The 12,702-nt window shown below is 43.9% G+C and overlaps 2 protein-coding genes across 2 annotated transcripts in view; one reads left to right on the forward strand and one right to left on the reverse strand.

Annotated features, from left to right (window-relative positions):
• Positions 1-12,702, reverse strand: part of LOC122447240 (ATP-binding cassette sub-family C member 4-like) — a 914,448-nt gene that overhangs the window by 571,824 nt on the left and 329,922 nt on the right. The gene's annotated exons all lie outside the window — the stretch shown is intronic.
• LOC122447592 (ATP-binding cassette sub-family C member 4-like) overlaps positions 1-12,702 on the forward strand; it is a 160,581-nt gene that overhangs the window by 9,073 nt on the left and 138,806 nt on the right. The window contains exons 2-6 of the mRNA XM_043478289.1: positions 2,727-2,837; positions 3,379-3,499; positions 8,486-8,701; positions 11,182-11,271; positions 12,308-12,471. Of these exons, the coding sequence (XP_043334224.1) occupies positions 2,727-2,837; positions 3,379-3,499; positions 8,486-8,701; positions 11,182-11,271; positions 12,308-12,471 (702 nt within the window). The remainder of the gene's footprint in view (positions 1-2,726; positions 2,838-3,378; positions 3,500-8,485; positions 8,702-11,181; positions 11,272-12,307; positions 12,472-12,702) is intronic.

Here is a 12,702-nt window from a genome sequence, read left to right on the forward strand (position 1 = left end):
GTAGGATGTCATCATCTGGGTAAGTCCTGGTGCTAATTCCCTGAGAATTTTCTATAGGGGACAAGTGTGGAATAAATCACCCAACATGTTTGAAGCCTGTTTAGTGGTAAACCTCACAGATGGTATACTGTTGTTTTGGAAGGTAACTGAGACCTAGAGATGTTCAAGGTGGTGGAGGTGCTGAACTGGAGTGGAGACTTGGAGCAGAGGGCAGCTGAGGTCCTGGGTGCTCAGCCCTACTGCTGAGACTAGAGTCCAGTCTTCTGACTCCTGGGCTGGGGTTCTTTAGGGGTGCCAAGGTACCCATATTAGCAAAATCTGAAGTTCAGTCTTATTGCTTCTTTAATGAGTCATGCATAGTCATACATTCAACAAATAGTTCTTGAGCATCTGTACCCATGTCATCCTAGGAATAACAGGATAAAAGAAATGTAATCTCTGTCATTGCAGTTATTCAGTCACTCAGTCCTGTCCAACTCTTTGCCACCCCATGTACCAGCACACCAGGCTTCCTTGTCCTTTACTCTCTCCTAGAGTTTTCTCAAACTCATGTCCATTGAGTCAGTGATGTCATCTAACCATCTCACCTTTTGCTGTCCTCTTCTCTTTTGCCTTTATTCTTTCCCAGCATGCGGGTCTTTTCCTATCAGTCAGCTCTTTGCATTAGCTTGGCCAAAGTATTGGAGCTTCAGCATCAGGCCTTCCAATGAATATTCAGAGTTGATTTCATTTAGGATTGACTGGTTTGATCTGTATCCATGGGTTTTATGGTCTGATCTTGGAAATTTCCTACCCTGGCAAAATCAGTAAAATGGTGTTTACCTATGGGCTGTCTCTGCATATTAGCTACTATCATTTAAATAATGCATAATTGATCTGAATAGGTTTTTTTGGTGGGATCTTCTGTACAGTTCTATTTTTTCCCTTTATAATAAATAATTGCAGAGAGATACATTGAGATTATGTCAATATAATCTTCCCCTTCAAACTTTCACACACTGTTTTTAATTTCCATTGATGATTTTCTGACTTGATTGTTCCTTTTTGTTTTGAAATTGTTAAACATTTTTATTGTGTAGACTTATAACTTTATAGGACATGCAGGATAAAAAAGTGTAAAATATCAGTAAGCATTTAAAATTTCAGCAGTCTTTTGGACCAACACTTGATTTGAACAAAGGACTAAGCATCTATATAGAACAGACATGTCTTGGGATACATAGTTTACGGATTGAATCACAAAACAATTCCCCAAGTTATTTCCTCATATAAAGATAAAAAAATACCTTTGCACTTAAAATTTTTTCAGTAGAGTACATTCTCAGTTATGTGCGCAGTTTAAAAGTAAATGATTTCTCCTTTAATGTTTGTTTGTATTTGTTTGCAAGAGTTTTCCATTCTCTCCTGTTTATGTAGCAATACTGATTCATGGATTCTTTCATTATTTACTGGGTTAGGGTTCATTGCCATTTATTTATTTTGATGCTCAAAGTATCCCAGATTTGTCTAGCAAGAGTCATTCAAGCTTCTCTGTCCTTCCTACACATCCTCATGATTCCTTGAGTGCTTCCTTATTTTATGGCACAAGATGTCCCAGACCCATCTTGACTTTCTCTGCCTGGAGCTCTGCTCATCAGGGCTCATACTAGTTATGAGCAGCCCCCACAGAAATTCTCCTTTTGCAGTCAGTGTTGTGGCTGAACTGGCCCTTGTGGTTCTTAGGATTGTGAGACACATCTCAGAAACAACCATCAAGGAACTTTGAAATGCCAAGGTGTATCACTCACATGTCCTGGAGGGTACAATGCACCCCTGGGGTGACACAGCAAGGTTCTGGATAGAGAGAGAGCGCTCATGAGCAAGCTTGAACTTGGGGTTCTGCCTTTTTGAGGTTGAGAGTAGGGTGTCTAGTATTTTAAAGGTTCATTCTTTATTGGTGAATTTAAAACATAAGAGCGGGAAATAAAGTCTGAGAAGGGAGAAGCAAGCAGTCAGTGAGATGGTCTGTTATCAGGTCAACCAGAGCTTTCTGAAAGCGGGAACTTCATGGGTGGGGTGGCCTGGCTCTTTATCTCATTGTGTAGCTGTCACGTTGTGTAGATATTCACTGGAGATGGATGTCTTTGACATGGTTGTCCTCAAAGCTTAATGTCAGGCACTTATATTACAATAATAAAAATGAACTATCAGGTGCTGACACACACTGCCCCAACCTTGGAACCAGCCATTTCTTCAATTAGTTCCTTTTAAGGAAGAAGGTGTTAAAAAGCCAAGGTCTGGGTGAAGGGGGCCAAAGGGCACTAACTTCGTTATAAAACAAGTCAGTTATGGGGATATAATGTGCAGTCTGGTGACTATAGTTAATCCTACTGTATCGAATATTTGAAAGCTGATAAGAGAGTAAACCTTACAAATTTCTTCCGACAAGAAAAAAAAATTGTAATTGTGTGTGTTAAACAAAACCCCAAGATCGGGGGGCTAGAATGCTCTTTGCTAACAGTGTGTCATTGCTTCTGGGGCCTCTCAACATACAATTACGGAGTGTGTACATGTGTGTGCATGTCTGTGTGTGAGTGTGTAAACACATATCTAATTATTCCCCCTATCTCTATATATTTAGAATACAGTTGTTGTTGTTGTTGTTTTTAACAAAGCCCATCACTGTAGGATTCTAATTAGAGCTGTGTAATTTAGATATATGTCACTGTCCTTTTAATTTTTAACAGGTGGCTAAACCCCTTGTTTAAAATTGGTTATAAACGGAAATTAAAACAAGATGACTTGTACTCAGTGGTTGCAGAAGATCGCTCCCAGCACCTTGGAGAAGAGCTGCAAGGGTGAGCACAGACATCAGGCAGAAGGGAGAAAGAGTCAGAATTTCCACATGGGGCTACAGGTGTGGGGGGGCTTTATCTTCCTCTGGGTTCTTCTGAGCCTCCTCCCCTGACACTGCACACTCACTCCCTCAGGCTGACCCTGGGCTTAGCCCACTTTGGAGGCTGGGGGAGCCCGTGTTCCCTGTGCATCTGTGGACGTGGAGGGAGTCTGCAGCCATGGCCCTGGAGGTCGAGCTCTGTCCCCGGAGGTGGGGCCCCTGGAGGAGGATGTCTGCCCTCATGAGCTGCTCATGGTGCTAAGAATCCAGCAAAGTTTGGCAGGAACTTATTTCCTGAGACTAAAACTTTTACCTCAAGGCCTGTTTTTCTGGTGCTTCAAGGTCTGCACCGCTCATCTTTCAGGAGCCCTGTGAGCAGTTAGCCAGCATCTGGGGGGCAGCCACAGAGCGTCCTGTAGTGAAGGCCCATCTCCCACTCCGCCCCTCCCCATTTCCCTGTGATGGACATGCTGTTCTTCACTGTGCTTTGTTTCTCATCGCAGGTACTGGGATCAGGAAGTTAAGAGAGCTGAGAAAGATGCACGGGAGCCTTCTTTAACGAAAGCGATCATAAAGTGTTACTGGAAATCCTATATAGTTTGGGGAATTTTTACTTTTCTTGAGGTAAAAACTTTTACATACAGTGCATTGCTTTTCAGGGTATGCGGGTCAGTACTGAGATGGACATGTGTGGAGAGAGGTCAATGGCTTAAGGTCTGAGGCTAAATCTCATCTAGGAAATATGATATAACTCAGTGGTTGTATGTATCTTTTTTTTTTAAAAAAAATGTATTTTGACTGCACTGGGTCTTTGTTGCTGTGTGCAGGATTTCTCTAGTTGCAGTGAGCAGGGTCTACTCTCTAGTTATGGTGTGTGGGCTTCTCATTGCAGTGGCTTCTCTTCTTGCAGAGCACAGGCTCTAGGGCACACATGCTTCAGCAGTTGTGGCAGACAGGCTTTGTTGCCCCATGGCGTGTGGAACCTTCCCGGACCAGGGATTGAACTTGTATTCCCTGCATTAGCATGTGAATTCTGAACCACTTAACCACCATAACGTCTTTTGAAAAAACCCAAACGAATTTGTTGGCTAATTGAATATTTTCCTTTCAACATAGTGTGATGGAAGGATGACACTAAAAAAGAAAAGACATTTTATACCATATTAGGACATTATTGGTGCTCAGTAAATGATATAAATGCTAAAATTATTCCTTTACTAGAAGAATATCCTACAAGCTCAAGGAATATATACTTCCTGGTTTGGAGGAAATAAACTTGGACCAGAGCCCCAGTAACGTAAGGCATTTTGCAGGTGCTCAGCAAATAATTGTTAACTTGCCCAGGTCACATCTGATGAATGCTTTCCTAAGAAATGATCATTTCTTTTCCCCTTCCTGTGGAACAGAACCTGGGCCCAGTGTTTGGGCTGAACCTGCCAGAGCTTCCAGGGGCACGCCCTTCTCTGGGCTGTTCCCCCTGCCCTAGAGGCCAGGTCACTCAGGCCAGAGCCCCCTGTGGGGAGGAGCTCCAGCTTCACCATGAATCGTGGAGAATCTGTGCACCAGCTGTGCTGGTTTCCATCCTGGCTGTGGGGGTGGTTTGCTGGTTGAAGGGGGATCCTGGTAGCCTGGCACTGTCAGAGGGTGGAGGAGGGTATGTGCAGGGAAAACCAGAGACAGAAAGCTGTGAGGTCAGTGACCTCCATGACCCTGAAGATCCTGAGTCAAGATCCCCCAGAGGACAGCCCACCTGGGGACACAGTGCCGGCAGCCCCCTGTTCTGGCTGACCTGCTGGAGGTCTGCGGCAGACCCCCTGGGTGGCTTGTGCTCTCCGTGGCCCCTTAGCGCTGCCTTAGGGACACGGGCGGGCTGTGAGTGTATGGGAGCAGGAGGGGTGGAAGATGCAGTTGCTGTAAAAGGGGGGTTTTAGGTGGAGAAGGTATGAGCTGTCATTAGTTCATTGTGTTGGGGGTGAGATGGGTGGGCCAGGTGGTTTACAGGTGGGCGGCGTGGCTCTTGTTTAAAGGCTGTGCTGCACTGAAGGGCATTGTGGGCAGTGGGCAGCTGGGTAGGTGAAGTCCGCCCCACACAACTGGAGAGACAGAGAGTCTGTCAGCTCCCAGGGGACTGGGTGGTCCTGGAGGATGGAGTTCTCATTGATGACAAAGGTGTGTTGACCATTGTGCCAGAGGGTGGGAACAGGTGTGTGGGGCAGAGAGAGGGCTCTGACCATGTAGATATCTCAGTGTTTTGAGAAGGGCAGGATGGAGTGTTGATTTCTAAGTTTCCAGCTCCAGGAATACTTCCTGCTGGGGATCTAGGAAGGCCGGGCCTGGGGCTGCATAAGGTGCAACTGGTAGAGCCCTGGTCCCTCCTTCAGGAGACTGGTTGTTGGGTGGTCATGGCAGAGAAGTGGGGAGTTGAGGACCTGGTAAATGTGGGGGTTCATCCTCTGTAGTACTAGAAGTAACAAATAACTACATACTCAGAAGTTATGGTGGTATCCACAGCAGTACTATTAGTTTAGTAAGCAGGGCTTCCCTGGTAGCTCAGTGGTAAAGAATACACCTGCTAATGCAGGATATGAGGGTTCCTTCTCTAAGTTGGGAAGATCCCCTGGAGTAAATGGTAACCCATTCCAGTTTTCTTGCCTGAGAAATCCCATGTACAGAGGAATCTGGTGGGTTGCAGACCGTGGGGTCACAAAGAGTGGAATGTGACTTAGCAAATGAAAACACACACACACAACAACAGGACGTACTTGAAAAAAGTTATGTATTAGGAATTGCAATGAGCACTTTATGTGCAGTATCACTTTTATTCCTTTGGCTGACAACAAAGTTGTAGGTTTCATATCATCCCATTTTAGAAGAAAGGACTCTGAGTCCAAGTATTTACACAGTGTGCCTCTGATCACACAAAACATAAAGGACAGTGAGGTTCCATCTTGGGCTCTCTGACTTGTGAGCCTGACCATCTCAATGATTGCGAGCTTGTCCAGGGTAGGAAGGCTCGTCTTGAGAGCTTTGTCTTCATGGTCTCAGGCATATGCATCCTGAACTTGGCCAAAGGGTAATAAATAGGATGCTAAGAACTTCCTGCAGCAGGAAGTCAGATGGGATCATAAATGAGGGTAGAGTCCAGGTGGCCATGTCCCCTGGGTGCCAGAAGTGGCTAGGGTAACGGTGGCAGCAACATCATGCTGCCTTCAGATGGACCAGAAGCCCTTCAGGAATCACCTTCCCCTCATTACCATCCCTATGTGATTTTTTTTTCTTAGCTGTGCTGAATCTTCATTGCTGCGCTCAGGCTTTCTCTGGTTGTGGCAAGTGAGGGACACTGTAGTTACAGTGCTCGGGCTTCTCATTATGATGGCTTCTCTAATTGTGGAGCACAGACTGTAGGCTCAGTAATTGTGGTGCATGGGCTAAGTGCCATGTGGGATCTTCCTGGACCAGGGATTGAACCCATGTCTATTGCATTGGCAGGTGGATTCTTAACCACTGATCCACCTGGGAAGCCCATGACATTACTCCTTAATGAGACTGATCACTCAACTGGATTATTAAATACTGTCTCTCAGCAGAAAATTCCAGACACTTAGGTAGTAATGACCCGCCTTTATTCTGTACTCATTTTTGGTGAATTTGTTGTATCTATCAGTATTCTCTTTGGTAGGGGACATTACTCTTATTTCTCCTGTAATTACACTGATATTAGGCTCAAATGGAGAGCTAACAGGCAACACTGATTCCCAAAGAGAATCATATGTTTCAGGAAAGGTTGGGATGGCAGGTGTTAGTGCTGGCTTCTGGTGGAGAGCCCCGGGTTTGCAGGCTGCAGCACTGGACTGCCCTTGGCCATGCCTGGGCTGACATTCTTGTTTCTCTGTGTGAGCCTACAAATTTCTCTTTCAGTGAAGTCTATAAAAAGTCTGTTTTACATTTTACAGTATGAGGGGCTCTTCCATAAACTTTTAGAGCTTCTAGGGGTAAATGATGGGTCTTGCTGGAAATGTAATAGTGAGCCTTTGTGTTCTTGTGAATTGATCCTACTACTCTGATCTGATCATCCTACTCATACTTCTTCAGCTGAATGCTGATCTGTTATTTCTCTGTAGTAGATGAAGCCTTCTGTGACCTTGTGTAAGGTGAGACAGTTGGTACAGCCTGTGAACATGTATGTAGAACAAAACAGGAGTGTTGGAGTTTCACGTTATATTCACTTGAGGAATGGGGACACCTTTCTGTAAATATCCTGATCAGGCACTAGTTGGCTGAACAGAAAATGCTGTTAGTTTTGTTTCATGTCTGATGTTTTGGATTCTCTTTCCCTTCCACTTGCATGTGGGCTTCTCAACTTCAGACAGACAGAAGAGAGCTATCAAAGCAAGCTGTTGGCTGTTCACCCTGTCTGTGTTAATAAGAAGGGATTACCTAAAAGGAAAAGCTTGTTTCAAAGGTCCTGAAAGATTTCCAAACTTTTGTCATTGTGTCTTTTTTTGTGGAGGAAATGATGTTGAGGGCCAAGGTGTTCACTTTTGGTGAGTTGGATTTGTGTTGAGTGTTTGGTTTTCCTTGATGGGGGAAAAGGGGACATTCAGGGAGTGACTAGAGGGAGGAAGTAGGTTGTGGGGTGGAGTGGCCATTTGGCAGAGTGAGCAAATGTTGTAGTTTTTTTGCTTTTAGTTTTGGGGAAGAAAATTATTTTCTGTAAGTCTTACTCAGGAGGTAAGTTTCAATGCCCCCCAGTTCATTGATTTAGGATTTTAATTTTTGCCTTGGGGAAGAGATGATTGGTAACATTTCATCCAAACCAGTACCTTCAATATGTGGCTGATGACAAATCATGGAAGATATTGTTTTTTAGATTGACTTCTGCCATGTTTAATTGTTGATTCTGAGGTACATCCCAGATTCTAGGGGGTAGAGATGTTAACACAGTGTCACCCTGGGACTGAGAGCCTGGGAACCTCCCCAACCTGGTTTCTTTGTTATACTCCAACAGTGGCTGGGCTCCATTCTCTTCATCTACAGACATGTGCAGTTCAGGGTGGGAAAGAGTGGATATGTTTGTGCTGGTGTCTCTGTTCATAAAGATTCTTAAAGCAGAAGATGGTAAGAGCATGTCCCACATATAGGAGCCACTTTGACTTTCTGTTGGGTTGAGACATTGAGCATACGAGGGACAGGGGAAGCCTGGCAGAGGGCTTGTATTCATATGGAAGCAGATTTCTTAGCCTTCTTCTGCCACCTTTATGCTTATTCATCTTAAGGCTCACTTGGTATTTTGTCAAATGTGTTCTAAAGTACTGGTTGTACTATTTATTGAACTTCCAGAGTGTATTCAGCACAATGTACTAAAAGCTTTCTTGTCTTGGAATATAGAGTTTGGGCTTAAGGTTAAAACTATTGTCTGCTTGTCTTCTAGAAGATAGTATATATGCTTTTTTTGTTTTGTTTTGTTGTTGTTGTTGTTGTTTTTAGATTAGCCGTGGATGTAGCATTATGTCAAAATACCTTTTTAACATTCTAATAATAAAAGTAAAGCTTGAATTAAAAAAAAAAAAAGTATGGCTTGCATTTCTAATTAAAGCTTTTTTCTTTCAGGAAGGCACCAGAGTAGTTCAGCCCATATTTTTGGGGAAAATGATTAGTTATGTTGAAAACTCCAATTCTGTCACCTTGCACGAAGCCTACGGCTACGCGGCAGGGCTGAGCACTTGTGTGCTCCTGTGGGCCGTTCTGCACCACTTGTACTTCTACCACATTCAGCGTGTGGGGATGAGGCTGAGAGTAGCCGTGTGCCATATGATCTACCGCAAGGTAAGTGTCACTCGGTACCACAGTGTGTACCTCCCCTGAAGCACTGGGAACATTTGGGGAAAGTTCTCTGTAAATTATACATTTTGTGACTAGAAATACTTACACATTACTAGAGAAACATGTGCTAGGGCTTCCAGGTGGCTCAGTGGTAAAGAACCCGCCTGCCAATGCAGGAGACACAGGTTTGATCCCTGGGTCAAGAAGATCCCCTGGAGAAGGAAATGGCTACCCACTCCAGTTTTCTTGCCTGGAGAATCCCATGGAGCCTGGGAGGCTACAGTCTGTGGAGTCTCAAAGAGTTGTACACAACTTAGTGACTGAACAGCAACAGAGAAGCTTGCTATTTGCCTCGTCAAGTTTGTTGTCATCTCAGCAAACTTTTGCCAGTATATAATGGGAAGCTTTCTATTGAGATTGGGTCAGGGCTGCCTTTGATGACTTTCAGCCCACAGGCTGTGGCATAATCCCTGATTCTGGGAGAAACCAGGCTGAGTATTAGAAATGCAGTGGCCACTAAGCTCATAGTCATAGTTTGTCTACACCGTGGACTCCAGGCTGGGCATGTTTCCAGGAGCTCTCTAAGGTTGCACATCTGCCATTTCCTAAAATAGCCCATTCAGCATTTTAGTGCTCTTTTCAGATGAACTTTGATCTTGTGGGAGGGATCATATGTAAAACGGTGTGTCATTTATTAACATTTCCACAGTTTTGGTAAAATTACTTTTGGCTTTTGATCATTGACTTTTCAAAATTGTGGCAAAATACACACAATATAGGGCTTCCCTGGTGGTCAGATGGTAAGGAATCTGCCTGTAATACAGGAGACCCAGGTTCCATTTCTGGGTCGGGAAGATCCCCTGGAGAAAGGAATGGCAACCCACTCCAATATTCTTGCCTGGAGAATCCCATGGACAGAGGAGCCTAGGGGGCTATACTGTCCACGGGGTCACAAAGAGTTGGACGTGAATGAGCGACTAACACTTCACTTCATACACAATATAACGTTTACCATTTTTAACTTTTTCTTTTAAACCTCTTTCCATCTGAGCCTTTTTTAAAGGGCATCTCATTACTTTATTATTATGTTTTTAATTTTTTTTTTAATTGAAGGATAGTTGCTTTACAGTGTTGTGTTGGTTTCTGCCACACGTCAACACGCATCAGCCATTAGTTCATTAATTACATTCACATTGTTGTGCAGCTATCACCACTGTTCTTAGCCACAACTTCCCTCCCATCAGACATCACCATTCTACTTCTTTGAATTTGACTACTGTAGGTGCTTCATGTAAGTGGAATCATACAATGTTTGTCATTTTGTGTCTGGCTTATGTCATGTAGCACAATGCCTTCAGGGTTCATTGATGTTGGAGTAGGTGTCAGAATTTAATTCCTCTTTAAGGCTGAATAATATTCCATTATAGATCATTGTTGTATAATATTCCATTGTTGAGTAATATTCCATAATATTCCATTGTTGAATAATATTCTATTATAAAACATTGTGTATATCTATTCATCTGTCAGTGAACATTTGGGTTCTTTCCACCTTTTGGCTGTTGTGAACATTGCTGCCATGAACACAGATGTGCAAAAAGTCTGTGTATTCAGATCTTTTAGTACATCCCCAGAAGTGGAATTGCTGTACTATATGCTGATCTTATGTTTAGTTTTTTGAGGAACTGCTATACTCTCTTTCATCATAGCTACATCATTTTACATTCACACTTGATTGGTTTTTCTGTTTACCTTAAGGACTATATGAGAAGATTTTACAAACTGACATTTTGTTTGGATCAGTGGCTCCAGTTGGTGGTCTATTGAAGCAGCTTGTGGTGTCTCTTCAGGTTCTTTATCTCTCTAGGGCATTTTTCAGAACTTTTTACCAAATAAAGGGATTGGGCAACTCAGGCTGTGTTTTTTGTAAAGTCAGCAGACTGGCATTAAGAACACAGGTTCCTCACAGGAATAGTGCTTTGAATGCTACATTTCAGGTTTTACTCATTTCAGAATGAAGAACCTAAGCCCAAAGTGTTTAAATGACATCATCCACAGAATTAATGATTGATTCCAGATTTACAGTCCAAATCTCTTATTTTATTTCCTTAATGCAGCCTCTCCACTCTCACTTAATTTGCCTCAAATTTACTTTAGTTTGTTCCCAAGTCTAAACCTCTGGAGAAGGAAAACCTAAACCTACACCCTTTATCCTTCAGACAGGGCCAAGTTCACTGAGAAACAGGGTGGAGGATTTTGCTTCTACCTTCTACTCCTCCCTTTGCTGTCCTCATGGGTGGGGCTGCTGCCACATTGAGGACACGAAGGATGAATGAAGTCCGTCCCTAGAGCCCTGCTGTCAGGGATCATCTTGCTTGTCCTGATACCACAGAAGACCCCAGAAAAACTCTTCATTTTATGTTCTAAGAGTGATTTGGTATCACCACAGGAATCCAGTTCTCTGTTTCTTTCTCTCATTTCAGGCACTTCGCCTGGGTAGCTCCGCCACGGGGAAGACCACCACAGGCCAGATAGTCAACCTGCTGTCCAACGATGTGAACAGGTTTGATCAGGTAAGCTGCCCCTGAGGGATCCTCTTCCAGTTCCTGTCCTTCTCGCGGGGTTCAGCTTAGTGGGATGCCAGGTGCCAGGGTTTGGTGTCAGCCCGGATTCTGTTGAGGAACTTAGACAAGGGTTCTCTTTATTCAATGCTTATTTCTTCTGTGTGCAGCTTAGATGTAATAATGTATGTTGTCCTGTAGATGAGGGTTTTGTTTTTCTAATACTAGGCAGGCAGCAGTGTTCTTGCCTGGCTTAGTGTCCGGGGTCCTCCTGGAGTGACTTTTCTTGGCATGTAGTGTTGGTGTTGCTGGACTGTCTTCCTCTTCCTCTGGATGATGAGGGCCTGGAGGGCAGGGATTGTTCTTTCCCCTGAACCCTGTTCAGTGCCTGCTGCATCAGGAGCCCGTGTAGAATATGTCAAGTGGGTGGTCCCCAGCCAGACACAGCTGATGCTCTGCTATCCCGCCATACTTTTTTTCCCCACTTATGTAATGAATAGATCACATGACCCAGGGTGTTATTGCTATTGGTCAAACATCTATATTGCACTAGACACTTCTCTTTCAGTTATTCATTCATCAAACATGAAGTAAGGACAGTACTCAGTTTCAGGGATGAATGCAATTTAGTTTTTCCCTGGAGAAGTCACGGGCTGTCAGGAAGGTGAGTATACAAGTTATTACTGGAGAGTGTGGTAGGTAATATAAGCTTTTCTTGGGTGCTGGAGTGAGATGGGGACTGAACATTGAGGCAGAGAAAGTTTGGGGAAGCCCTGAGCTCACATGTGGTATAGACAAAATCAACATTTTCTTTCAAGGCTGCTGGTCTGGTTCTCCCGGGATGTCCCTGAGGCCGGCCTTGTGCTGCCCCAGAACAGCGTCATCAGGGGTAGATGCTTGAGTCTCTGCTTCAGCAGGTTTAAAACTCATTGGGATCATTCCCATTTAGGTTCCTGTCTATTCTTTCACAGCATATTATTTCTATAATGGGTCCTTACTGGTTTTGTTTTTATACCATCCTAAGAAGGCTTTGTCTTTCTCTTTTAAGGTAATGATGTTCTTGCACTATCTTTGGGTGGGGCCACTGCAGGCTATTGCAGTGACCGCCCTGCTCTGGATGGAAATAGGAATGTCATGTCTTGCCGGGATGGTGGTTCTCATTATTCTTCTGCTTTTGCAAAGCTGCTTCGGAAATTTGTTTTCATCACTCCGGTAAGAGAAACACTGGTTTTAAAAAATAGGTAACATGTACTTGGCAACTTCCACAGTCTAGATGTTTTTGTTCAAAAGCAAAACAAAAGGTTTCTCTTCTCTCTTCTTTGTGTGGGCTGTAGACCCGTGGAGAAGGAAATGGCAATCCACTACAGTATTCTTGCCTGGAAAATCCCGTGGACAGAGGAATCTGGTGGACTGTAGTCCACGGGGTCGCAGAGAGTCAGATAT

The sequence above is a fragment of the Cervus canadensis genome, chromosome 9 (assembly GCF_019320065.1).
Source record: "Cervus canadensis isolate Bull #8, Minnesota chromosome 9, ASM1932006v1, whole genome shotgun sequence".
In the NCBI taxonomy this organism is placed as follows: domain Eukaryota; kingdom Metazoa; phylum Chordata; class Mammalia; order Artiodactyla; family Cervidae; genus Cervus; species Cervus canadensis.